At 55.9% G+C, this 26475-nt stretch overlaps 9 protein-coding genes across 9 annotated transcripts; 5 read left to right on the forward strand and 4 right to left on the reverse strand.

Moving 5' to 3' along the window:
- Positions 1–140: 140 nt before the first annotated feature.
- On the forward strand, positions 141–2437 carry JCM15063_000276 (uncharacterized protein; the record flags this gene model as incomplete). Its single annotated transcript, XM_076676394.1, has 3 exons — positions 141–1853; positions 1929–2016; positions 2082–2437. The coding sequence occupies 3 exons, from the start codon at positions 141–143 to the stop codon at positions 2435–2437; spliced, it is 2157 nt and encodes a 718-aa protein (XP_076536375.1).
- Positions 2438–2994: 557 nt separating this feature from the next.
- Positions 2995–6216, reverse strand: JCM15063_000277 (uncharacterized protein; the record flags this gene model as incomplete). The annotated part of the gene is made up of 5 exons (XM_076676395.1): positions 2995–3929; positions 3989–4058; positions 4120–5251; positions 5323–6068; positions 6151–6216. 5 exons carry the CDS (start codon positions 6214–6216, stop codon positions 2995–2997), a joined length of 2949 nt encoding a protein of 982 aa, XP_076536376.1.
- A 1594-nt stretch (positions 6217–7810) lies between these two features.
- Positions 7811–10315, reverse strand: JCM15063_000278 (uncharacterized protein; the record flags this gene model as incomplete). Its single annotated transcript, XM_076676396.1, has 5 exons — positions 7811–8019; positions 8090–9331; positions 9379–9578; positions 9650–9793; positions 9855–10315. 5 exons carry the CDS (start codon positions 10313–10315, stop codon positions 7811–7813), a joined length of 2256 nt encoding a protein of 751 aa, XP_076536377.1.
- Positions 10316–10467: 152 nt separating this feature from the next.
- Positions 10468–11438, forward strand: JCM15063_000279 (V-type proton ATPase proteolipid subunit; the record flags this gene model as incomplete). Its single annotated transcript, XM_076676397.1, has 7 exons — positions 10468–10530; positions 10663–10675; positions 10748–10830; positions 10904–11095; positions 11165–11221; positions 11282–11291; positions 11350–11438. The coding sequence occupies 7 exons, from the start codon at positions 10468–10470 to the stop codon at positions 11436–11438; spliced, it is 507 nt and encodes a 168-aa protein (XP_076536378.1).
- Positions 11439–11981: 543 nt separating this feature from the next.
- On the forward strand, positions 11982–13193 carry JCM15063_000280 (uncharacterized protein; the record flags this gene model as incomplete). Its single annotated transcript, XM_076676398.1, has 1 exon — positions 11982–13193. One exon carries the CDS (start codon positions 11982–11984, stop codon positions 13191–13193), a length of 1212 nt encoding a protein of 403 aa, XP_076536379.1.
- Positions 13194–13369: 176 nt separating this feature from the next.
- JCM15063_000281 (2-hydroxyacid dehydrogenase) lies at positions 13370–14761 on the reverse strand (the record flags this gene model as incomplete). Its single annotated transcript, XM_076676399.1, has 6 exons — positions 13370–13954; positions 14030–14110; positions 14176–14252; positions 14322–14417; positions 14482–14506; positions 14570–14761. 6 exons carry the CDS (start codon positions 14759–14761, stop codon positions 13370–13372), a joined length of 1056 nt encoding a protein of 351 aa, XP_076536380.1.
- A 748-nt stretch (positions 14762–15509) lies between these two features.
- Positions 15510–17383, forward strand: JCM15063_000282 (DUF6533 domain-containing protein; the record flags this gene model as incomplete). The annotated part of the gene is made up of 6 exons (XM_076676400.1): positions 15510–15632; positions 15702–15775; positions 15873–15937; positions 16208–16249; positions 16322–16666; positions 16734–17383. The coding sequence occupies 6 exons, from the start codon at positions 15510–15512 to the stop codon at positions 17381–17383; spliced, it is 1299 nt and encodes a 432-aa protein (XP_076536381.1).
- Positions 17384–17872: 489 nt separating this feature from the next.
- On the reverse strand, positions 17873–20788 carry GUT2 (glycerol-3-phosphate dehydrogenase; the record flags this gene model as incomplete). Its single annotated transcript, XM_076676401.1, has 8 exons — positions 17873–18219; positions 18284–18710; positions 18776–18921; positions 18993–19467; positions 19530–19705; positions 19768–19904; positions 19980–20187; positions 20284–20788. The coding sequence occupies 8 exons, from the start codon at positions 20786–20788 to the stop codon at positions 17873–17875; spliced, it is 2421 nt and encodes an 806-aa protein (XP_076536382.1).
- A 1496-nt stretch (positions 20789–22284) lies between these two features.
- Positions 22285–26177, forward strand: JCM15063_000284 (serine/threonine-protein kinase; the record flags this gene model as incomplete). Its single annotated transcript, XM_076676402.1, has 13 exons — positions 22285–22503; positions 22571–22722; positions 22783–23188; positions 23269–23359; positions 23421–23588; positions 23653–23802; positions 23868–24554; positions 24813–24837; positions 24896–25026; positions 25092–25291; positions 25359–25521; positions 25590–25743; positions 25808–26177. 13 exons carry the CDS (start codon positions 22285–22287, stop codon positions 26175–26177), a joined length of 2916 nt encoding a protein of 971 aa, XP_076536383.1.
- Between the last annotated feature and the right edge of the window lie 298 nt (positions 26178–26475).

Below are 26475 nucleotides of genomic sequence, written 5' to 3' on the forward strand. Positions count from 1 at the left end.
GGCACGGGGGAGGACTTCGAAACCTCGTGTCGGCGACTTGCAACGAGCAGACACTCGAGATGGGCGAGAGCGGCATGCGACACCCGGCCGCGGCGGGCCTCGTGCGAAACTGCCGCGCAGCAACGGCAGATTGCCCGCACATGCGCCGGTGGATCCTCGTTCCGCGTCCGTCGACCTGTCTCGGATCGCGATCAAGCGCCAGTGTCGACCAGCTGGACGAGCGCAGCGCGAGCGACTCGATCACGACCTCGAGGGAGATGTCGGGTTCCGGTGCGCAAGCGCGCGCAGCTGCGGGCGCGGTTCCTTCGACTTCGCCTTCCCGCTCGCCGCCGCCTGCTCGCCCGCGCCCAGTCGACCCGGCGCCGCCCAAGTACACGCCGTACAAGTTTGAACCGCCCGAGCCGAGGTCGCTAGCTGCTGCGGCGTTCGCCCTCGACCTCGAACCGTCGACCTCCACCGCCCTCGAAATGCAGACCGACTCGAACGGGGCCGGCCCGCTGCTGTTGGCAGCACTCGAGTCCATGGCCGACTCGGCAGACGCAGCCTCGGATCAGGGCGCCAGCAGCCACGGTCAGGGGCAGAGTTTGAGCCCGAAAAGCAGCAGCAACATCTCCTCAGAGCGCACCTCGAACCCGAGTTCCGCAGGCGCGGCCGACTTTGCGGGAGACGCGACGAAAGGATCGGCCTACGCTGCGTACAGCGCCATGGTGAGTCTTGTCGCTCTCGCAGATCTCTCTGCACCCAGACTCTCACCGAGTACCGAGCAGCCTCCGCAGCAAACGTCGGCGTACTCGCATCCAGTATACACCTCGTTGCAGCATCCACTGTACTCTCGTCCACTTGTCCCCGCTCCGCCAGGGTACCCATCTTCGGCCTATTCGCTTCCGCCCATCAATCGCTCCTCGTACGCGCCGTACAACTACCACTCGCCGTACTCGCGGCCATTGAGCTCTGGAGGTCCAAATCAAACCGGCAGCGGTGGGCCCATGCCGAATACGGGCAATACGACTCTCCCGCCGATGAACGTATCTGCTCACTCGACGATGTCTGATCCTGCTTACCGCGGTTTCCAGCCTTCATCTTCAACCGGGCCCGCCCCTCTGCCTTCGTATGGCGCACCGCCTTCGCTCAATCCGTACAACCATCCGACATACGGGTCCGCCGCGGCCCACACTTACCAACATCCCGCCTATGGCCGAGCTTCTCTTTCATCTGCATCCGGCCAGAATCCAGGTCCGGGCGCGGGCCAGGGCGGTTACTCGTCTGCAGTCTCTGCCCTAACTGTGCAGCCATCTGGCGGTCCTACGAACCCCTATTCGCACCCGTCCCTGCCTCCACCGAATCCCTCGGTGCCCCTGTCGGCGCCCAATTCGGCCTGGTCGGGCCCCCCGCCGCCGCCTCTCTCCATGTCATCGGGCGCTCTACTCGCGAAGCGACGAAGAAGTGAGACCGCTGGCTCGAATCCTAATTCTGTGAATAACCGGGGTCGGGCAGATCACGGAACTTTCGAGGAACAGGACGGGCTCGAAGACGAGCAAGACGAGAGATCTGCTGCAAAGGCTTCGGGCTGGGATGGCGAGAGGGACGAGGACGAGGACGGGCTCGAGGAGGAGGACGACGAGAACCCAGAAGACGAAGATGACCTGGCTCCCCAGGTCAAGTCCTCGAGACCTACAAAACGATCGCGGACCGTGTCGGCCAAGTCTGAGGGTGCAGATGCCAAACCGGCGGTGCCGAATCGATCGAAATCGGGCGCGAACAGTGCAGAGCCAAACCCGGCAAACAAAGCCAAGGCTTCTCCTCGCGTCCGCACCAAGCCCACAAAATCTAGGGAACCGCCAGAGAAGAAATTTGTGAGTGATCGCTCCTCGACAGTCTGTCTTCGCCTAAGCTCATTGCAAGTGTTGTGACCTGCGTTCCGATAACAGACATGCCCTCATCCGGCCTGCGGGCGAGCGTTCGCACGACAATTCAATCTCAACTCGCACATCAAGAGTCACCAAGGGATCCGAGAATGTGAGTCGGGCTGCGACGTTCCCGCTTGAACTTGGCTGATTTTGAGCCTTTGACCTGTGGAGCAGTCAAGTGCCCAGAATGTAACAAGCTGTTCTCGCGCAAGCACGATTGCACGCGACACTGCATTGCGATTCATCACTACGACAAAGACAGTGGTCAGAAAGGGCCGATTCACGAACCTACTGATCCCCCTCGAGACACTCGTCGTCCACCAGCTCCATCTTCGCCTTCGCTTCAAAACCGACCTCTCCCACCTGCAACTTCCCTCCTTTACGCTGCGGGTCAGTCGACGTCTAATTCGCGGGCGAGTCAGACCCTCGCGATGCTCCTGCAACCTCCCGCCGAAGGAACGGCCTCTACTTCGCAACCGTCAGAAGCTCCGGCAGCAACAGCGCTTCCAGCTAGTACCGATGCCGAGTAGTTTACGACGCACAATCTCGACCCGTCCTCCTCTCACGCATTCTGATTACTCAATCGATATACCCTTTCCTACATACCTCTGTTTACTTCTTTCCTCCCCCTGATTTCTTTGTCCGTCTCAGTCCTCCTGTCCTGTTCCGTCTCGCAACACACACGCAACTAGTCTTTCTCTTGCAAGTTTGTCCTCTTGAGAGTCTCGATCTCTCGTTCCTGAAAATGAGCATTTGCTTTTCGTTGGGCTTGCTCCCTTGCATACGAAATCTTCACCTGTCCTATACTCTCTTAAGTGTACCCATTTCACGTCTGGTCGGCGCTGTCAGGGTAGGGCGTGTATGCTTTTACCCTCCGAAAAGGAGAATGGGAAGGAATAACAGTGAGATTCCAATTTGCGATGTGCGAGTAATGTGATCCAAGTAAGCTGCAGTGAGAGTGTGTGTGCGTTCGGAAGTGCAAAGTAAGGAATGTAATATATGCGGAATATAAGCCAAGGTGTGGTGAAGTTCATACGGCTTCAAGCTGAGGCAGAAGAGGAAATAAGATAAGATGAAAGAAACCTTTTTATTTGCTATGGGAAGAATTCGAATCGGAGGCAGTACCTTTTTTACCTTTCGTAGGGTATCTCGGTCGAGGAGCTGGGTATACTTTGCGAGCAGGAGGTCCAGTCGCGACTGGAGCCGCAGCCGTTTGATGAAATTCAGGTTGAGCGAGTAATCCGGCCCACAACCCTTTCTTGATCACTTTGCCCACGGCCGTTGCACTTGCAGCTGCAGCTTTGCCCGCCTTCTCTGAAGAGAGTTGAGTGAAGCCCGAGTCTGCTCCAGACGAGTCCGTGCGCACAGAGGTTGCGTCCGTGTCGCGTTGATAATTCGTGACGCTTTCTGTTGTCGAATGCGAGAATGCGACTCCGCTCGGAGTCAAACTCGGGGTCGTACTCGGACGTCGTGACTGTGCGTCATAGTACCCTCCCGACAGAGACGAAGAAGTCGTCGCGACTGAACCGTTGCGTTGGGCGATTCGCAACCGCGCAAAGTTGGCCTCTGCCTCGAGCCGAGCTTGTTCCAAGCGTTGGCGCCGGTCACGCTCCTCGCCTTCTCGCCATGCTTCTGCTATTCTTGCGGGAGTAGCAGCTTGAGAACTGGCGGGAGAAGGTGTCGTAGCCGGAGGCGAGGGCACAAGAGGCGGCGACATCGATGGTACGGGCGAAACGAGTTTTCGATTTGGAGGCTGGGGAAAGTGCATGGACGGCGAGCCAGGAAGCCCGCTGACGATAGAAGTATTGTCGATGCTGACATTGCGGGAAGCCGTGCGACTGGGAAAGGTGGGAGGTGGTGGAGGAGGGAGCGCCGTCGTAGGAGCAGGCGTGGCTAAAGACGGTTGGGTCTCGCCATTGAATGTGGCGATCGAGCGTACTTGCGGTGATACCGAGGGTGAGCGCGGGAAGCGGTTCTCCGAATCGGGGTCCGAGTGGATGGAGTAGCGGGAGCTGCCGGAAGCTGTGTCCAGATCTCAATGGATTAGCTCGTGCGCCATCATAGATACGCCGTAAGCTTACGATGCGAGCTATTAGAGTAGCGATGTAGCATCCTCTCACTGCCATCAACGAAGACAATAGAATTCTCGCGCTGCAAGAATCAATTTCGGTCAGCGGCGAAAGCGGCGGAGACATCAGGAAGGAGGACGAACGGATCTATTCAGCGGAGAATCAGTGCCTGAATTTCGCGCAATCATGACTTGCATAGCTGCAATCTGAAGCGCCATACACCGACACATCGCGGCAGCTTCGTAAATCTTGGCAGCATTCCCGAGGTCGGACTCGAGCGATTCGTGTAAAGCATGGACGATCAGGGTACGCAGGTTCGGCAGGATGTTGTACGTCTTTTCGAAATTGAGCAGAGACGCGAGAATCGGAATGGAGCGTTGCAAAGGAGTAGAGAGAGCGAGGGTGTAGAAATATTGGATAAGCGCTTTGACTTCTTGAGACGATAAGGGGAGTTCGAGGGTGTGGGCGGTGATGGAAAAGAGTCGTTTGCTAGCGGGTCTAGCTGGTGGCGAGCGCGGCATAGACATCGAGGTCGAAGGACGTGTCGTCGGTGGAGAAACTTGGGCTTGGAGCACATCAATCGGCTCGTCGTCGCTCGCGTCGTCGTACTCTCCGAGGATATCGAGAGTAGTATCGGCCGGCGTCGAACGTTTCGAAGCAACTGATTTGATCTCGGAAGCGAACCATGGCCAGCGATCTTCGAGTATCGAACGGGAACATCCGAGACGTTCGCGGTCGTTGCAGATAATTTCGAAGTCGAACAAGCGCGGTTGAGACAGTGAGAGGAGGCCGAGAGTCTGAGCTGTTGGAGGTAGCGGTTGAGGAGGTGGTTCGTAAATGCCGAACGATTCGAGATCGACCAAGACGACCTGAGCAAAATTGTTCTGGCGAGACTGATAATCTTGCAGCATGTCTCGATCCTTGTCGCCGAGTACGACGAGCGTGTTTCTCCAACCAACTGCAGGTCCCCATGAGCCGCGTGAGAGGAGCCTGTCGACCGGTATCCGTTTCCAGATCAACCGTTCGTCGCTACGGAGAGTCCCTGATCCTCCTCGTTCGCCCAGATCCAGCGTCCAAGTTGCGTATTCCGCATGATCCTCCCGTACATCTGCGCCGGAAAGCACCAAGCTGCGAGAGCCGCAGCTGTAGAGACGGGGGAAGCGTAGGCCTGGTGGCAGGCTCGGAAGACCGGTCATACGATCCGCCAGCGAGAGATACGAAGGGGTCGTGAAGCTCTCTATTGGAGCGGAGACGAGGTCGAGGTCTCGACGAGGACTATGAAAGAGAGCAGGGAAAGATCGTCAGCCAGATTTACAACTCGAGCTTTGCAGGGAGACCAATCTCACTTGGTAAAGTTGGTATTTGTGAAGACGAAAACCGGTTCGGGAGCGTCCTCGGTCGACGGGAACGAGTAGCTCGAATAGACCGAGTATCCATCCGCGCCTGCCTTGGTCTCGAGCGGCGCGAGAGAGGTCTTGGACGTCGAAGCGACCGAGCGATACGAGCCTGCTCTCCGCGGGTAGGGAGCGTGGGCAAGCCACTCCATCTTGTCAAGATCGAGAACCGACATCTCGGCGATGTAGTTGTTCTGGAAATCTTGGCCTCCGATCACGACCAGCCGCGAAGCGGTCGAGGGAGCTGGAGCAGAGTCTTCGAAACCCGGGATTGGCGGCTCTGACGAGACGGTCGAGACCACAGAGAGGTGGGCATATCGTGGTTTCGGTGGAGCCGCTCCAGGTCGATTCGTCGTGACTGGAAACGTCCATTCCATCTTGTCGAGATCGAACAACCAGAGCTCGTCTAGCGTTTCGAGATGACCCGTCCCCGCCAGCGGTCCGCCTTGGACTCCTGATCCGGTCGTGTTTTCGACGAAGGACTGTCCTCCAAACACTACCAAGGCTTTGTCCCCCCATGCCTCGGCCGTGTGAAAGTATCGCGGAGAAGGATGCGCGGGCCCAGTCGACTCAACCCTAGTCCATTCAAGCGTACGCAGGTCGAGCGAGTACAAGGTCGAAACCATGGTCCTGCTCTCGACTGGCCGACCGCCAAAGACCCAGATGCGATCATTGACGAGCGTGACTGAGCTTCCAACCTTTTCTCGGAAGCCGTGTCATCCAAGTGATCAGCCAGCCAACCACATATACACATGGTATGTACAAGGAACTCCAGCTCACAAGCGGCGGGGGAATCTGTCCTCGAGTTTTGCGCAGTGTCGAAGTGAGGTCGGCAAAGTCCGCCATCCTGGGCTTTCAGTTTCCAGCCGCACAGCAGCGGAAAATCGAATGTCGGTAACAAGGTCTGGCCTCCAAGGTGCGTCTACAGCTTTCCGGTCGAGGCTGGTCGGGACAGATTCTTTCGGATTGCGATTGTTGAGTGAATGCGGTGCGCACACGCGTAAAGTCGGACAGTAGACGATGTCGACAGAGAGCCGGGTACGGCTGAGCAGAGCCGAGGACGGTGAGCACCAGGCTACCACGAGGTGAAGAAGCAAGTCGGTGTTCGCGAGGATCTTGCTCGAGCGCTCGAGGACGTCTGGCGTTTCGGCGTCGCGGAGACAGGCTTGAGCAAAGGGGGACCGGCTCAGAAACCAAAAGGGGAACTTTCGATTGAGGATCGCAATCTGACCGGTGTGTGCGAAAGAAAGGGGGACAAGCAAGATCAGACCGAGCGGAGCAACCGCAAGCGGAGCACTTGCGCAACCGCGCTAAAGGAATTTTTTTGCGCACTTAGAATCCTGCAAGCCCGCACTTGTTCCTGATTTCATTCACCAGCTTGCCTTGGTTGCTGATCTACAAGCACACGCGATGGACGAGCTCCAAACCGCTTCTGCTTCAGCAATCAACTGTTCAACCAAGCTCGCACCTGGTATCTGCAGGACTGCGCACGCTCCTCGATGCTGTTCCAAGTCTCGAGCGGAATGGATCATCCTGATGCCTTCGCGTACTCGCTCGTCCAAGACACATCGGACTTCACATAGATTGCGCACGCAGCGCGGTCTGCCCGACTCTAGCCGAACGCTCGAGCACCTTCCAATTTCTCCCCTTGATCAACTGACCGGAATTCGGGTCTACCTTCCGTGTGTATGAGGTGTCGAGTGTACTGCTGGGAGGAGCTTGCAGTCAGCGATGCACTCGCGACGCTCCGGTGGATTCAACTTTTCGATCTCCTTCGGAAAGGAAATTTCGGCACCGACGGAGAGCTTCTCAATCCGCGACCGGAACGAGCAAGGGCCCTCCACGATTTTCCGCTGCCGACGACGACCTTTCTGAAAGGGAAAGGCAAGGCAGGGGTCTGAACCGTGTTCTCTCGAATTGAGATGACCCGATTGAGGTGCCGAGACCAGAACGAACTCAATCGGACTTCAAACGCCGGCAGGGAAAATGAGCGAGCTCTTGGGCGAAATCGACCACGATAGGCCATTTTTATCTTACACCTCGCATTCGCTAAGCTTGGCTTTCTTCTACAGTACATAGCGCGTGAAGTATCGATGGCGAGAAGGACCGTTGCCGGCTGAGACAGCGTCGAGCTCGTGTAGCCGCTCTAACAAGCGACTAGAAGTAAGGAACTGACTAGCGAGCACGGCTAACATCATTTTGGGGCAGGCTTTCGGGGGGCGGAAAAGAAAAAGAAAAATCGACCAGAGAAAACTTGGTGACCCGACTGAACCCCAGATTGCGCCCCCTATCGATGAAAACTGAAAACCCCTTTCATAATTCCTGTCCCGCGTGCAAGAGGACGGTCGGGCGAACAGGCCGGTGAGTCTCGAACGACGGAACGAGCATACAGTAAAGGGAAAACAACAGGTGTATGATTCGACGATGTTCAGATCTGCGATTAGATCAGAGCCCAAATTCCTCTTACTACGACTACCACGCCGACGGGCCCGAGTCCTCCAAACACTGCGACGTCGGTCCACAACCTCCGACCTCCGAGTCGTCTCTGAATCTGTCGCTCCTTTGCGAGCAGTAAAGGATCGGTCGTCGATGAGGTGGTCAGGATCGAGCGGGGCGGCAACAGGTGAAATAATATGAGATATGTCAATGCTGTTCTCTCCAAAGAAGGTCAGCTTCCGTTGTGGACGCACAAAATCGAGAGTTAGTAGCGAAGCGTTACCTGGGATCAAGCAGCAGCCAAGACCAGACAATCCAACCCCTGCCCATTCTGCCAAGTACATCAGACCAATGCCGTGTCCACCCACTTCGCGTTTCCCTCTTCCATTGTCCGGTTCGGGGAAGCGTTCTCGATGTGGAGCAGGGAGGGAGACGATGGTGAGAGACAGGATTGAAACGATGAAAAAGATCAACGATCGCGACAATGGTGACCGCAACCGTTCCGATCTTGTTGGCCCCGAATCTGGTATCGTCTCGTCTCGAGTCGAGTCCGAATCGGGCCCGTCGACCGCAACAGGTGTTCTTGGCGACCTCGATGGGAAGAAGTATTTGACGCCTCTCCGTACCCTCTTGATCCCGACTCGAGCATGACCTTCGAGCTGTCCGAGAATCCCGATCAGAACCAGGACTCTGACACAGCCCAACCACCCGTCTCCTCTTGGCAACCTCGGATCGCTGAGCAGATTGCCACTCGGTCCGACGTGCACCCACTCGTCGCCCTCTCGCACGCTTGCAAACCCGAGAGTTCCGACGAGCGCCCATCCCAGCTGTACGAGGAACGAGACTGCGATTCCGATCGCCATCGCGAGTGGGAACGTGTTGCGCTTGCCAATTTTCTTCCTCCCCCCGACATTCGTAATGCCGTTTGGACCTACTTCGTTCTCGTTCGAAGCCGGATCGTCGAGGTCTTGGACCGAGATGAAAGCACTGCCTCGACGCGAAGTCGCGGGTGTGTTTCTCGAAGCGGTCGGATCCGGTCGGATCAGGCTCGTGATGTAGTAGAACGATTCGTGCGAGGTCGAACTGAGCGCCGAGAGGGTCAACAGGATCGAAGGCCATAGCGATACTCCCGAACCGTCGGTCGGTGCGAGGAACGGAATCGAAGCGAGAGGCTCGAGGGTTCGCGAGGTAACGTGGTCGCGGTTCAGTCGCTTGAGCCGGATGCCGAGGATGAGGAGGGCGAGAGGCCAAGAGACGAACGCGAAAAAGTATGAAGGGAGAAGCAGCAGTGCGGTCCAGTGAGGCTTGCGCCGCGATTCAGCAGGTCGAAGATTTGGCGATGTCGTCGAGACGTTCGACAGAGGAAGATGCTGCAAGGAAGGAGAAGATTGCGAGGCGAGTCGGGAGTAGTGATGGTGCGCCGGATTGAGGGAGAAGTTGGGTCCGGAGAGGCCGAGAGCTCGCAAGAGAGGCGGCATTACGAGAGGTACCACGAGCTGCGAAACTTGATTTCTGAGTAGCTGGACTGCAAACACAAAAGGCAAAAACGCACCCATATCAGACTGATGGCACCCACCGCGACGGTCCGCTCCCAATCCCGTCGCCGCCGTTCTGGAACGACCAAATCGACTACCACTTCAGACGCAGCCACAACTCCGAGGGTGGTCCGCACGAGCGAGCCGCCCAAGACGAATGCCGAGGCCAAGAATTCTCCTGCGAGATGCAGTTTGAAACGATGTGGAAACACGGCGGAAGCCAAGCCTGGATACGATCTAGTGATGCGGGACAGAGAAACTAGTCAGGCGCGTTGGTGCAGATCAAGAGAACCTGAGAAGGAAATTACCTCGCGCCGACATATCGACCTTGGACACCGAGCGCGACTGCGCTTGACCAAGCGAGGATCCCGGACAGTGCGAGCAATGGTACAAAGAGTGCCGGAGTAAGCGCAGCGCAGGCGTAGGGTACGAGCAGAGGTAACGGAGATAATCTGCACGGGCCGTTAAGCGTCAGGGTTGGATGAAACAGAGAACGAAGACGGGTGGACGCACGTTCCTGCGACGATCAAACCTGCGACTTCGCCGACGGTCATGTCTTCGTTGCCGCCCCCGCCGTCGTCCTCGTCCTCGTCTGCGTCCTCGTTGGCGCCGATCGAGTGTCTATGTCTGCCGCCGCCGTAGATGCGCCGGTTCCTGCGCCTGCGCTCCCTCTGCTGTTCTCGGGACGATGCTTCTGCTTCGGTTGATGGGTCCTCTGACCACGAGGCGTCGAACAGGGTCAAGCGAGGTGTCGGTTCGTCGTCCGAGTCGGAATCGTCATAGTCGCTCGCTAACCTGACGAGTTTGGCCGAAGGGCGAGGTTCTGGTCCCGGTGAGGGCGTCGATGGAGGCGAGGGCGAGCCTGGATGAGACGGTTCCGCCGGGAGAGACTCGGAAGAGCTGCGAGGGGTGAGGGGAAACGCATCTCGCTCTGGCGACGCTGCGCGCGAGGTTCTGTATGGGGAGGGCGGCATCGAGCCTCAGCTCGTGCAAACGGAGGACAAGCTCGATAGGGGATCGAATAATCAAGTGTCGGGTGCGTAAAGTGAAGGAGAGAGCTGCGCGAGGTGCATGCGATCGGGTCGCTTGCTCTCCCACTTGACGTCGCCCTTCTCCAAGCAGGATCATGTCGACAGATCTGTGTCCGCCCTATGCGCCCTTCTTTGGCTTTGCAGGAGTCGGAGCTGCTGTGAGTGTCCGATACCCGCTCGTCTCATCATCACAGCATCATCGCTGTCGATGCCGTGTCGCGCATCGCCGCCACTGTCGTTGCTAGTCTTTGCGTCGTCGGACTGACTCAGTTTGTCATGCCACGCCCTAGATGATCTTTTCGAGTGAGTTTGGCGTCAAGGTCGAGCCTCCACGCACTTGCCCCTGACCAACTGTGCTTGTTCGATGCGCAACAGCGATCGGAGCAGCGTACGGTACCGCCAAAGCGGGCATTGGAATCACCGGTATGGGTACCCTGCGACCCGAACTTATCATGAAGGTGCACCGCAACCCTCGTCTCCCCGTCAGACTCGCTCGACTCGTAACTGACCCGCCCACCCTGCATACTGTAGTCCTTGATCCCGGTAGTCATGGCCGGAATCATCGCCGTGTATGGCCTCGTCGTGTCGGTCCTGATCGTCGGCTCGCTTTCGCCCGACGACCCGTATTCGCTCTACGCCGGCTTCATTCACCTCGCCGCAGGACTCAGTTGTGGCTTGACCGGTCTCGCCGCCGGACACGCAATCGGACTCGTAGGAGACGCCGTGAGTGCAACCCTCGCTCCATGCGCGCCGATGGAAGAGCCGCAGGCTGACGATCGAGCTCGTTCACAGTGTGCGCGGGCGTACATGTACCAGTCAAAAGTCTTTGTCGCAATGGTCCTCATGCTTGTAAGTACTCCTCGCCTTCCGCTTCTATTTACATGTACTGACCTCGAGCGCATCGAGTAGATCTTCGCAGGTTCGTTCTCATTCAGTCGCAATTTAGCCCTAGATCTGTTTCCTGCCGTGCTGACCAGGATCGTTACTGTTTGCAGAGGTCATCGGTCTGTATGGTCTCATTGTCGCACTGATCCTCAACACTCGGGCAAGCGAAGGAGTGTGTTAGCGATTCTCCTCTGTCTCCCTCGCTCTCGCTCGCAATTGCAGATCTACAGTCTATCTCTTTTCTCTCCTTCTTGCCGTCTTCCTTGATCATTTCGTCTTTGCTCTGTAACGAGATACCTCCATTTGTGCCACCATCTCGTATCTCTCGCGCTCTCCTTGGTTGCGATTCTTCTTCGAGGTGAGCCTTTCTCTTGACAGTCCCGAGCGGTGATTGTCGTCACTGACACGAACCTTGTTACCAACTTCGTGTTCTAGAGGACTCGGCCCTAGCGTGTTGTGCACGTGCGCAGACCCGCTCGAGCCTCTTCGGCTTCGCGCCCTGATCACGTTCCTTCTTTTCCGCGCGCACCTTCCTTCACCTATTGCGCGTCTCGGATGACTCTCGGGACTGCATTCGGCAAGCCAAGGCTCGGCAAACAATTGCGTACACACGTTCCACAACCTCGACTTGTCGCTGACATTCTGTTAATCCATCTAGCAAGGCACTCAAAAGGAGTCGCTCTGGACGAGGTATTGGTTGCGAAAGACCCACGACGCCGTCGCAATGTGGACCCCGCCACCGGATTATCAATCACGAGCCCCGACTCCAGCGCCTCCACCGATGCACCTCGCGCCTCGACTCTCCTGCTCGACGACCACGAGTGGCTCTGCGTCTCGATTCTCGAACGGATCGTTCGAGACTTGGAACACGAGGTCGAGCCGTTCTTCGCTTGATACTCTGCCATGTTCGCATTCGACCCAAGACCGCCTCGTAGTAACGGGGATCGTCGAAGTGATCGACGAGGAAGTGGGCGAAGACGAGCACGACTCGGACGATTCTCCAATCGACCCACGACAGGTCATCGTCGCCCCTCGTACGGCCGCCGCGGCAACCCAATCGTACCTCTACTTTTCTCCCTTGATCCCGTCGGGAGGATTGCCTTCGCCGCCAGCTCGAGCGAGACCCTCGGCTCCAACGAGGACTACTTCGAACTCGCCATTTTATCCGTATCCGATCGATTACGGCGAGTCTCACTGGCAAGTCGAGAAGAGCGACGCAACCATCGCGCGAGAGCCTAGTGTCGCTACAAAGCCTCCTTCCGGTCAGATCCAGGATCAGCTCTTGCGAGAATCGCCGACAGCTCTAGCTCGACTCGACCCAACTTCGAATAGCACCGAGCGGCCACCACTCAAATCGTGTCTCAAACGCCCTCATCGCTCAGACTCTCTTGATGCAAATGCGATACTGAGCATTCCACCCGAACCTTTCCGTCCCACCTCTCCTCTCTCGATACCAAAGACGACAAGTATCGAATCGACCTCGAGCCTCGTATCGCCATCCCTCTCAGTCGCGACTTGTACGACTTCTTCGTCAGTCACAGTGACCCCTTCGTCCCTCTCGCTGACCCCAACCCCGAGTCGAATTTCTCGTTCCTTTTCAACGTCTGTAGCTTCTCGTCCGTCGCCACAACGGATATGGTCCGCCCGCACGAATCGGTACATTTACATACATGCGCCGATCATGACCCTCGATCCCCCTTCGGCTGCTTCCACGCGAAGACGTTCGCTTGGCACTTCAGCCTCGTCCTCGTTAGCAACCATCGAGCAACCCGTTTCTGAGACGCACGATATGGTCGAGGTTCCACAACTACCTTATGTGACCCGACCACCTCTCGAACCAGAACAGAAGACGTCCCTCGCTCGGGAAGCAGACACTTTTGAGATCGAAGAGGAAACGAGAGGAAGGTCTAGGACGAGGAGCAGGAGCAGGAAGTAGAATCTTTCCCACAGACAGCAGCGAGAAATACTTTCTCGCCCGATTGTATGACTTGGTAGGCCGGATGTGTGATTTGGTTTCGAATTTTCATGGTTCAGGAAAGATAGTTACGATGACATTCTCAAGAGGGTGTAGTCTTTTGCTGTTGGGTATCGAGATTCAGAGTTCTTTTGCCTTCATTCCAATTTGACTTGATTGTCCCACTCGAACCCGGGAATGCCAATCCCCGCCAGACAATTCCTCGCCGCTTGTGCGCTCATCTCGCTGCGAGTCTCCAAGGTCGCCGATCCAACATGTGGCAACACGACAATCTTGGGTTCCGACAGAAGCGGATGATCGGCCTCAATGTTGGGTTCACCGTCGACAACGTCCAAACCAGCTCCAGCGAGTTTGCCATTGCGAACCGCTTCGACGAGTGCGTCGTTTTTGACGATCGGGCCTCGAGCCGTGTTGACAATGTACGCGGTCGGTTTCATCTTTCTCAAAAACTCTTGATCGATCAATCCTTTCGTTTCGGGCGTCAAGGCGCAACAGACGATCAAGAAATCAGACTCTTGCGCGAGTTGATCGAGCGAAGTGGCGGGATCGAGGGGCACTTCGAGCGATTCGCACAACGGGGTGAGGGAGAAGTAATCCTTCGCAGGCGAGAGAGGTTGACCGATTTTCGAGGTCGAGTACAGGACGCGAGAGATGCCGAACCCAAGCAGACGCTTGAGCGTCAGCTGTCCGATCTTACCGAATCCGAGAACGCCTACCGTGCACTGCAAGGGATCTGGCGTCAGTTGGCGGTGGAGGCATTTCTTCGGGATCCTGTGCGATGGGGTTGAAAGACTCACGCCTTGCAGACCGCGGCCGCAGAGAAGTAGAGGGTCCCAAGGCATTGATGGCCAATTGCCGTCGACAACAGCTCGAATACCCTGCGCGAATGTCAAAGATAAGCTGGAAACTTGAAGTGCTCGGACCTGAAACGAGAGTTGCTGACCTCTCCTGCTCTGCGAGAAGCCATCAACGTGAGCATTGCTCCGATATCGGCCGTTGCGTCGGTCAATGCATCGGGAGCTAGTCGAGTAAAGTAGTATAAGCTGCGAGGTCACAATAGGGAAGTCTTGCGCGAAGATCGAGACGTACTGGTTCCGAGTTTGATCCCTCGCTTGCGCAGCGCTTCCGTCTCGACGTGATCAAAGCCCGCCGACATGGTCGATACAACTTTGAGGGATGGTCCAGCTGTTCCGCTCGTGGCTATTCAGCAAGCAGCTCGTAGCGGATTGACGCGAAGGGGTTTACAAACCGGCATCGAGGAACTCATCGTTAATCTGTAAACACGTCGCATCAGTTCCAAGGGCGAAGACATCCGCAAACCACGTCGAGCGATGCACCTTGTCACCCAACATGACGACGACACCCTCTGCTCCCGCAATGTTGTCCAGTACCCATTCCCGTGGCGCGTTCCCGGGCTTGTCATATACGGTGTAGGCAATCTTGCCATCTCGAGCTGTCTGTGCGAGGATCGCAGCTCCTGCGAGCTTATCGGTGTCGAGCAGGCGAGTGAGGACAACTTTCGGTGCCATCGTGCGTGCGTGTGATGTGAAGAGTCTGTTGACCGCGCAGACTGAGTATCGAGAAGCTTGAAGTAGCTGGAGAATATTGGCTGCGTCGTCTTGTGCTGGGACGTTCGGACCGGATAGTGTATGGCGCGACTCTAGTCAGAAGCCCGCTGCGGCGCACGCGTGTGGGGGAAACCTCGGGCGGATCTCAACGAGTGCTGGTGCGGTTGACGCTCGGATGGGGAGAGACCGGCGCAGAGCTGACGAGGTCAGCTTTTCGCCAGATCGAAGCGCGCGGAAAAGGTGTTTGCACGACGGCGGAACATGAAAGTCCGTCGCTATCCCGCCGAAACTTGACAATCAAGTCGACAGGCGCACATGATTGTAGCGGCGTGTTGGGAATTGAAAGCTTGCTTCGTTCAGCAAGGCTTGAAGTTCGAGCCCGAGGATGATGCGCAAACTTGAGCTGAATTGAGAAGGTGAAAAATCTCGCCGCTCGGATCCGGACTCGTAGATCTCGCCGTTCGTGCAACGTCCAATGGCGTCAAAGCGGACATCTACAGTGGAGTCGAACAAGCTCCCGATTACCATGGAATGGCTGCGGTGCACATTCCTTTGCGCAAATTCAATCTGTCAGTACTCCAGGAGCACGGTCAGCTTGCCGTCGTCGACGATCGCATTCCTCTTCTTTCTCACGCCCCTAGTGTACTACCTTGCCCAATCTTCTAGTAACCCCTAGTCGACTCCGAGTAGTCGTGACGCCTCGTGAGCCATGGCGGATCCGATCCTCTCCCTGCCGCCCGACGCGCTCGTACAGATCTTGCACATGCGCGCCAAGATCACCGGCAACAAACGGTTCATTGCCTCGTGGCTCGCCATCGTATGGTTCGACACAGTAAGCCCTCGCCTCCTTCCCGATCCTATTGTGCCACCGTGCTGCTGCTGCTGATACATCGTTTTACAGCTATCGACGTTACCCGACGAGCGATTACTGTGGAACTCTCGATGGACATTCCTCAAGGTCGTGTTCTTGCTCAAGTATGTCGATGACACCTTTTTTTGCTGCATTTACCGTGCTAGTCCTTTCTATTCGAGACCTGGCACGAGCATTCGAGCTGAAGCCTGCCCGCTGCAGTCGCTGGCTATCCCCAGCTCTGCAGACCGTCTGGGCGAGCCTTGTGTTCGCCACGATAACTCCCAGTAGGTCCGAAGCTCATCCGCCGTCACCGAGCTGAAAGCTGAGCGATTCTGCAGATGTTTGCGCCAAAATATTTTGGATGCAGCCTGCCGCCATCACCATCATCATCTGCATTTGCTCTGTCCTCATGGCATTGCGATGTTATGCTCTCTACTCAACCCGGCGGATCTTTGTACTGTAGGGAATCATCACGAATTCTGGCACGGCAAGTGTGTCAATCCAGAATATTTCGACTGATGCAGCGTCGGACAGTCTGGTGATACTCGTGGTAGGCGAAACTGCGATCATGGCGGCGGCAGCCTGGCATTTCCATGGTAAGCATTATCCCGCAGAAACAGAAGACGCGAGAACAGCGGACTGACCTATACCGCTGCATGCATTTTCAGCCGTCTTGCTGCCTCCTGGCTTCGGCTCCCTAGTTGATCTGACGGGTTGCGTCGCGAGCGGACGAGATGGCCATGCCAACGCGTTTGTCGCCGTTTTGTGGGTTCTCGCGCTGCACTCCATTCCCATGCGCGAGTTCTACGACGTGACTGACGAGATGACAAACGCCAGCTGGGCTGCACCTTTGACTTTCGATACGATCGTCATGGGGCTCACTCTGTATAACGTTCTCGTTGTCAATCGGCGAGCGCGGCACCTAAAAGTGCTGTCCCATATCCTGAAGGATGGAATGCTCTTCTATGTCGTCATCAGTCTCGCCAATCTCGTCAACGTGGTACTCTACGCTCGTGAGTCTGGGCTCTATGCATAAAAGCCGAAGACTTACGATCTGACCCACGTCTTTCACGCAAACAGAGAAAGACATTATTGTGCAAAACTTCAACAACCCCACCTCATTCGCGTTGACAACCATTATGAGCAACCACCTTGTGATGAACCTCCGCAAGCTCGACAGACGTCAACGCTCAACTCCGACTCCCGCATCGATATCACATCTCGTAGCGTGGCCGCCACCGCTCCCTTCAGTACACTCTTTCGGCCACCCTTCTCGAGACAGTACTCTGCCACTACCGCTCGATGACAAGCTCGAAGATGAAGAGCAAGCGATCAAGGACGAAATGGAACTCTCGCCGCTCGGACCATCGCTGCCCTCGCCGGGGTCGAGACCCGAGACCGGTCGTCGCCGTCGACCGAATACAGGAGAATCAGCCCTTGTCGGCCTCGAGCGACTCGGATTGATTGCTCCTTCGACTGCGATTGACATTTCGCGACCTATGGCCCTCACGTCGACAACCCGTCCTCCCTTCTCGGACGTGATTCCGATCCGTGCACCTCAGGTCAGCAGCAGCACAAGCTCGTCAAGAAAGCTCTCTCGTCATCGGGAGGGCACTGGCGGATCCGGAACTATCGTCTCTTCTCCGGTCGCAGATTCGGAGCGGACAGGGTTTTCGATCATGGTTGAGCAAGAGACGGTCGTTTCTGATCCGAACCCAATCTACCGCTAGCATCGAATCTATGTTTAGTTCTTGCATTTTCGTTCTATTCGAGGCTTGTACTCCCTCATTCATGCTATTGCATTCGCCCACTCGATTGTTGTCCCTCGCTCAACCATTCAAGGAGCGTCCGTAGCGAAGCACCAGTGCGATGAGCAAGAATAGATCGATCACGATTATGGTTTGGGCGCAAACCGAATGGCGCGAAAAATGATTCCTCTCGATCTCTCCCGAAACTGATGTTATCTCTCGCAACGCAGAAGGCAGTGAGACGTGAGGATAGACGCAGAAACAAACAGCGCAATGTATAGCCAATAGAGGAACTAATCTATTTTGAGCGAGAACGACACAACGACCGACAGCGACAATGAGGAAGAGGAGGCGAGAAAGTATATGTACAGGTTCGCCAGCTTGTCTTGATCGCAGTCGGGTCCAAAGTCGAGTAGCGAGAGAATCTAACTAGATGTGTAGAGGAAAGAGGGGAAGATAGGAGAGGACGTTTTACCACGATCCGCCAGACTTTTCAGGGGGCGTGTTGCTCGTGTAGTCCATTTTGCCACCCTTGTCCTTCGGCATGGCAATGTCGGTGAAAGCGTTGGAGATTTGGAGTTGCTTGAGTCCGGCCGCGACGTCGAGGAACTCTTCGAGTCCGATCGCTCCATCCTGGTTCGCGTCGACTTCCCGGAGAATGTCGCGCACGGTCTTGGCGTTTGCCTTGAATCCGAAGCGAACCATAGTCTTGCGCAAGTCCTCGGGGCTGATCTGTCCGTCGTTGTCATCGTCGAGCTCGGTGAAGCGCTTCTTGAGCGTCGCGAGCTCGTCCGCATTGAAGACCGTTCGCGAGAGATCTGCAAATGCTAGTATCAGCCAGGCTGCATATATTCGATAAGGAAGATATTTTTCATCGCTCACAATCGTCTTCGAGCGCGAGCTGTTGCTTGTGAGCACCCGTGCGGACGTCCTCGAGCGTCAATTTGCCCAGACGAGCCTCACTCAATCCCATCGAGGCGAGGAACTTGGTACCATCCTTAAATTCCTGCTCCTTGCGCGCATCGTCCCAGCTAAGCTCCGTTGCCATGATGTCGATGACGGTCGGAAGGGCTTCGAGGGCAGCCTCCGAGTTCAGGAAAGAGAGTCGAGTTCGTCGTGCGATCACGTCGACAGCGGTAGCGGCGTACTCGCGACGACATGCCCAGGTGACTTCGGCGTCAATGTACGGGTAGACAGGGTCGATGCGACGACCGTGCACTGGGAAGCGAAGGCCAGTCTGGGGAGCCATCGAGCAGACACCCCAAGCTCGGTCACCGTAGGTCTCTGATAGATGCCTTGCAACGTCCGACTGGAAAGTACAAGCATGGTGAGAAATCTCCGTCATAGTGAACGTTGAAGGCGAGGAAAACTCACTTCAAGACCGAATTGCTGGATGAGCTTGATGAACATCATCTTGTTCCATCCCTGCGATCCGACAAGTTGGATCTTGGCCGTGATGCATCCGCGGTCGGGGCGCAGGCTGAACTCCTTGATCGCTGCGTCAACAGTCTCTTCCGCCACTATTTCGAGCAGAGAGCAGATATTAGCTTGGGTTGATAGAGCAATCGAGAATGTTCTTTTAGGCACGCACTCGCTCGGTAAGTCGTCCATTTTCCACCGGCAATCGTCAAGAGACCACTCTTGCTGATGTTGATCAAGTGGTTGCGAACGAGTGACTGGGTATCCTTGGCGTCGGGGTCTTTGACAAGGGGTCGCAGACCCGACCAAGCCGAAAGAACGTCGCCGCGACGAACTCGAATGTCAGGCGAGAGGTAATTGCGAACTTCGTTGAGGATGAACTCGATCTCTTCCTCCTTCGGAATCGGGTGCTGTTCGACAGGGGCAGGAGCGTCGGTCGTTCCAGCGATTGTGTTGCCTTGCCAGGGGAGGAAGAAAATGACACGACCGTCAGAGGTGGCAGGGTCGATCAGTCCGATCTTTGCAGGCGCGTAGTAGTTGGGGAGGGTAATGTGAACGCCGGAAGCGGGAGCAACGATGTTTTGCGCAGTCGGCTCGTCGAGTTGGCGGACGCCGTCGGAGAAGGGTCCGGTTGCGTTGATGACACCCTGTTCGAAAACGTTTCAGTAGTGGTTCCACGCAAGATCTTCGACTCGAGAGGTCCGCTCACCTTGGCTTTGGTCTCCCATTCGCGACCTGTGATGACATCGCGCATCTTGCATCCGTTGATGCGGCCTTCGGAATCTTTCAGGAGATCGACAACCTCCGTGTGGTTGGCAGCGACAGCACCGTACTGCACGGCGGTCAGAACGATGGCCATGTTCATGCGCGAGTCATTGTGTTGACCTGTTGAACGAACAATTTAGCCGCACATTCCGACGCCGAGCTAACAAAGACGAAAAGCTCACCATCGTAGTAGACGACAGCACCGCATAGACCGTCCTTTTTAAGCATCGGGGACGCTTCGAGCGCCTTTCCAGGGCCGAGAACGTACGACGACTCCATGTTTTGCTTACCGGCGAGTAAGTCGTACATCTTGCATCCGCTGCATGACGAAGTGCGCGCAAGGTCAATATCGGCAGGCGCAAGCTTCAGAATCAAGAATACGGGACAGACTTACGCAAAGAAATACGGAATCTGCCACCAGGTGTAGATAGGAAGCATGATCGGGAGAGGGTGGGAAAGGTACGGCGCGGTGTGAAGGAAGGTCTTGCGCTCGTGAAGAGCTTCTCGAACGAGCTTGTACTGTTCGTAGTCGAGCTCGAACACGGCTTTTTGAAGGTAGCGGACACCACCATGCACAAGCTTGGTCGACTTCGATGAAGTTCCTGTGAATCAGCCAAACGAAAGTCAATACACAGTTTGACAGGGAATGCTGCTTGCAATGAGGCGGAAGCGTGAAGAGCTGAAGAAATGCCACCTACCCGAACTGAAATCGTCGCGCTCGATCACCGCCACACGAAGGCCACGACTCGCTGCATCGAGAGCAACACCTGCGCCCGTAGCACCGCCTCCAACAATCAGCAGATCGAACTCGCCCTCGGGCTGGTCTGCGGTCTCTCCCTGCTCGGCGCCCGAGTGGCCAGGTTCGTTTGCGACGGACTTGTCCGACTGGGCCTTGTCCGTATCCAGACCACTCTTGCCCTTGTCGCCGTCCCCTCCGAGTGCCGGAGCGCCGAGTTTCTGCAGCATCTCCTCACGCGAAGGCGGGGTCCAGAAAGTCGAAGGGCGGTCGAGCGTGCCATCTGCCGACTCCATGAGCAACGGGTTCGCGCCGTAGTATAATGCCTCGGCGTCGACATTGTGGTCGGCGGCAGGGCCCGATGAGAGGAGCGAGTAGGATGCGAGAGAGGCAGCACCGAGCGAGGTGGTCAGGAATGGCCTCCGTCGCACGAACGCGGTCGAGTTGCGGAAGAAGGCGCGATGCATCGTGCACTGTGGTGAGGTGCGAGTCGAGAAAGAAAAGTAGGTACTCCGGAGTGTCTGAGTAAACGAGGGGAGAAGGAGGATGCCCCGGAGTCAGATCTGATCTTCGCGATGGATTTACGTCACTCGAGTCGGGTGGCTCAGTCTTTCGGAAAACGCTTCGCACGGCGCGTAAGACTTGCATAGACGCTCGAGAGTCAGATCGAGAGGTACGGATTGTGCCAGAGTGTGGCGTCGAGCAGGCGGGTGGGGGAGATTCGGCGGAGCGCGGACAAAAAAAAGTTGCAGAGTGGAGGGCGGACGAGGTTTAGAGTGCTCACCTGTTTTGCGCGCGCCGGCTTATAGGTGCTGATGGGCGAGAGTCGGAGAAGCAAAGAGCAGCTGAAAGATGGAAGAGTCGGAACAGAAAGACTGGTCAAGCAGGCGAAAGGCGACGATCTCAAGGATGGGGGGGACGCTGCGCGCGTCCGAGCCGGAGTGGGACGGTCCGACGCTAATGAGTCTGGGGAACCGCATCGCCACGTCAAACACTCCAGTAATTTTTGTAATCTCGCATAACCCCGTCGTGATACAGTAGACTGGCCCCCGCGCACCCTCCCTGTCTGCGGCTATGACCTCGCTTGTGCGAAGGGTTCCGCCTTTTTGATCCAGTAGGATCAGCTTGACTACATTTGTAGGTGATTCGCATGCCTATACACCGAGTACTAGTACAAAGGTCAGATGCGTCAGTGTTTGGAGCTTGAAGCGCGAACGTTCCACCTGATGGTTTTCGCGCATTCGTGCACGTGACGTATGACTAATACCTTACCCCCTGATTTTCAATCGCTACTGTTAAGGTGATCATGCGACTTCAGAAGCTACAGTACGTCTTCCATGGCCATAATGTACCAGGTAAATCGCCTTCTGCCTCACGAATATCGATTGATCTTGACGAACTCTCGCGGTAGGGAGTTCGATCGCTTTCCAGCTTTCGACTCGCTCGGCCCCGGGGGGTCGTACGGCTACAAGTCGTTCAGCCACCTCGCCAGTCCCGACAGCTAGTCGCAATCGGGGTCTCTGTGCTCCCTCCGAGCGATCGCTCTTTCCCAGCAACTGCATCTCGAAATCTCCTCCATGCTCTGGCGACCCCTTCCGACCGCTGGCTGACTGCTGCCGACGGGTGATGCTGCTTGTACGTACTCAACAAGAACCGGTCGCACGGATCACGCGTGCTTGGCGCGAAACGAGCCGTGCACTTTGCCTCCTCTCCGCGAGGTCGAAGCTCTTCGATCAACCAACACGAGAGGGTCGTGCTGACCCAGCAGACGCGACTGTTTGTTGACCTCGCTTCGTCTTTCTGCTCCAACCTTTCGAAAATCGACAACATCTGGGCGGCGACTGTACGCCCTCAAACCACGCTCGTTTCGACCGGCTCCCGTTCTCTACCCGCTCCAATAGCCTTGCTCTGCGAACGCTTCTCCCTCCTTGACTCGACGTTGTCATCTCTCACTTTCGATCGAATGGGTCCGCGCGAACCCGCACATGCGGTCGTGCCGTTACTGGCTCAATCTTTCGTCGAGTCTCGCGCCAGCACGACGAGCGGTTCCGCTTCCCCTAATCGCGAAGGCGCAGGCACAGCTGAGCCTTCTCCGCAGCGTCTCAGTGCACCTCAGCAGGACAAGCCGCGAGATGAAGGTGTGTACTATTGGACAGACGAGACTTTGCGGGACAAGGTCAAGGTGCGTCACCGAGATCTAAAACGGCGAATTCCAGCAGACTGACTGACCTCGCTGTTATCCGTACCAGTTTGTCGAGGAGGTCGGTTTCGGAAACTGGGGTTCGCTCTGGCTCGGTCTCGTCAAGCCCGAGAGGCAAGAGTCTGTCGCTCTCAAGCTCGTTCACCGTTCGAAGGACACGACCTCAGCGGCCAGAGTCAAGGCGCTGTGGAATGAATACAAGTATGTCCAGACACATGGCCGCTACGTGAACCAGCGGCATTGACAGCTCTTCCTGCACAGGTCTCTGCGCCCGTTGCGTTTGACAGCACACCCAAATCTGATCAATTTCCATGCATTCGTTCTGACGCCCTCATACTCGATCGTCATCATGGATTTCCATCCGCGATTGATACAAGTGGCGATTCCCGAAAGTCGTGCTATCGTCTACGCCAGTCAACTCTTTTCGGCCGTCGAGCACCTCCATGTTCATGGAATCACTCACAACGACATCAAGCCGTCGAATATCCTTCTTGCAGCGGATGACCGCCCGGTTCTGATCGATTTCGGATTCGCTCAGCAATGGGATACGAAGTCACCAGACCGATTCCTGTCTTCCCTTTCCTGGGGAACCATCGAGTATCTCTCGCCAGAGCGTGCGCGTGGTCACCTTCACGATGAGCGCCTGAGCGACATCTGGGCCCTCGGGGTGAGAGTCCTTTTTTCCTTCGCTCCTGTCGACTGATTCCACCTCCATAGAAAAGAGACTTACTCTTAACTATACTCTAGATCACACTGTACGAGTTGGTCGTTGGGAGGACACCATTCGAAAAAACCGAAGATGAAGACTTTCTCACTCGCGCGCAGCTCGAGATCTACTGTGACAAGTCACCAATGCTTCAGGCCAAGTTGTGACGCTACTGACTAAAATCGGCAACCAGATCATCGCACGCTGACTGGACAAATGTTTGGAGACTACTCGATCTCACCCGAGCTCGAATCGCTCGTCAGTCTCATGGTTGCTGTTGATCCACGATCGCGAATCCAGAGCTGCGGCAAAGCTCTTCGACACCAGTTCTTCAATCATGTCGATATCGGCGCGGTCCCTTGTCAGTGCTCACGATCAGACTACTTACCTTCACTCCGCTTATGAATCCAAGCGTGCCCCCGCAGTCTCGACACCTCTCAATCATGCTCAATCACCTTTGAGTGCTGAAATTAAGGTCTCTTGCGCAAAGAAGTCAGCACGATCAACGCCGAAAAAGAAGAAGGGCGACAAGAGCTTCGAGTTCTTCCACGATGACAGTCCCGCTAAATCTCCCCGTAAGTATTGAAACATGACTCCGGATTTCAATTCCGATGCCCAAGCCTGATTAATGCTCGTACAGAAGTCGAAGCCCTGGTGACTCCATTCCCTCCCGGTCCTGCGCCATTCGGGAATCGGACGAATCGCTCGAATTCGCTCGTCGTGTCTCCTCCTCGGCTCAACAAGGCGAAACTGGTTGTCGGAAGAAATGTTCCAGCTTCGCGCATTCCTGTCCGCGCCTGCGCTGTTACTCTTCCGGTCGTCAAGCCTGCAGCTGCACAAGAGATTTCGAGCATCGTTGAGAACGAACAAAATTGCGCTACTGACATTGGAAAGAGCTCTAATATTCGAGCTCAGCCGCCAGCACCACCTCGCACCATTCATACACCGTCGGGCTCGATCGTCTTCGTCAAGCGCAAACCTGTCCCCCTCGCTAAAGACGAACGCTCTTTATGCGATTCGGCAACCTCGTCGCAACAGCTACTCTTCAGAGCTGTCCAGCAAGCAACGACTGCGAGTTGCAACAGCGGCCTGGAACCGGACAAAGCTGGCCTCACGAGTCTCGACTTTATCAAGCGACCCGAAGACACTAGCCACGTCAAGCGGTCTTCTTCGCAAAAGTTCTTCACGCCTTCAAAGTCGACTTTGTCTGACAAGGCCGGCAAGTCTTCCCACCCCGCCCTACCTAACGTCACTCGAGCTGACAAGTGGCGAGGTCGATTCATGATGCTTCTTCAGGCCTCCGCGAACGCAAGCTGTCTACCCCGCTGTCGGAGAGGTTGCGCAAGCTTTCTCTGCCGCTCCAGCAACTAGGTCAACCATCGAAAGCGCTACTTGGCAGCATCAAGCATTCTCTGTCGAACGCAATGCGGCTGAGAGCCTCATCAACCGATTCTGCATTCTCGCTCATCGAAGCTGAACAATTGCAATCTCCACGTACATCGTCTCTCTGGCACACTAAATGAGCAGAAATTGACGTTAGTATATCCATTAGAGTTGCTTGGGTCGTCGGTACCTCTGGCGCTAGCTGCGATCGATGCCGAAGCTCAGAAGTGCGTCGATATGTTCTTTTTTTCCCGTTTGTATCCGTTTTGACAAAGCCATGCACAGGTTGCGGCTCGAAGAATTCTCAGCCCATGTTCAGCACATCCTCGAGGATCGTCGATCAAATGGCGGCAACGTTGGTAGGTTGACCGTCGCGGATTCTCAGTCCCGATTCAGCGCCGGATTAAAAGAACAAGGTTCACCCTTATTCAACCTTTGAAGAGCTTATCTTTGACTGATGGACTCTTCTTCTCGGGTACAGTTCAGCAGACCTGCGAGGCTTCGCACGCTCAAACGCAAGAGGAAGATTCGGTTTCGGAAGCTTCGTCTCACTCGAAGCCTCACAGAGGCGCCTCAAAGCGTTCGCCAGAGCCGGTTGTCAAGGCTATCAAAGCAAGCTCTACGCCTCCATCCTCTTCTCCTGGGCAAGGCTTCAAGCCCGGTCACCGACGAATCCCAACTGTGAGTCCACCGGCTGTTGCTTTTTTGTAACTAACTTTGCCGAGGCTGACCAGTGTTTTCCACGCAGGCTATCCGAAATGTACCGTGTGTCATGCTTCACGAGAGCGGGGACGAGGCGGACGAAAGCGCTGAGCCTGAGAGCCCAAACTTTGGCAACACTCCTGGCCCAAAGATCGCAAGTCCGCCTCCAGCTCCTCGAGTCGTCACGCCGTCTCGACAGCTTCCGACCTGTGTGTCCTCTGAACGGTGGTATACGAATCTTTGTCTTTCGAAGCTGATTCTACCATGTTTGAGACAGGGGTTTCAACCGAGTCTGACGAAGATGGAAGCGCGTCCTCTATCGAAGACGAGCCTACTGTCACCTTCGGTATGACACCTCAGGCTGAACGTCCTCGAGCTGTCTCTACACTGGGGCAACAAGCTGTTCCTAGGAAACACATGTCAACCAATCCGTATGTTGTCCTCAGCTCGATCCCGCCGCTTCGTCAGCTGACAATGCGCATTTCCTTTCTCCAGCCGAGAGGCTACGCAATTGTCCGTCTCTATCGAAGCCGAATGTGCTGGTGTCTCGCCCAACTCGCTCATCTCGACTGCACGTGCTTTCGAAAGCCGAGCCACTTCACCCGTCCTTGGCGATCTGCCATTCGACAATCTGAGCACTCGCATTGAGATTACCTCGGCTTCGACCCTCCGCTCGTCGACACAGGGTCATTCTCGTAGTCGTTCCGTCATGTCTTTCTTGACTCCTCGCTCCATCTCTCAATCGAGCGCGACCCCAACCTCGGAACGGACCGCCTCGCGCGAGACTGTAGCGATGGACAAGAAGCATGATTCGAAGAAGCAAGGCGGCAAGATCCGCCGTACGCTCAGCAGGATCTTCCGCTGAATCTATTCGTGTTAAGTTCGAAGCTATTTCCTTCCTATCTGAATTCTTTTTATCTCCTTTTCGTATCCTCTTTGTAACAAATCGCGGCTTCAGTCAATCATGATCCGATTGCCGAGCGGATCGAGCAGTCTGTGACGAGCTCGATGAATCTCCTCTGGGTGTACGATATGTTGCCCCGGCTCAATGGAAACGTTCTTACAGACTAGTACAATCACTGTGGGCAAAGACTTTGTTTGACGTGCACGAAGCGTGGACAAGACAAAACTATCCGAGGAAGCAAAAAATTCTTGTCGCACGC

The sequence above is a fragment of the Sporobolomyces koalae genome (assembly GCF_050403365.1).
Source record: "Sporobolomyces koalae JCM15063 DNA, S_koalae_JCM15063T_v1_ctg4, whole genome shotgun sequence".
In the NCBI taxonomy this organism is placed as follows: Eukaryota; Fungi; Basidiomycota; class Microbotryomycetes; order Sporidiobolales; family Sporidiobolaceae; genus Sporobolomyces; species Sporobolomyces koalae.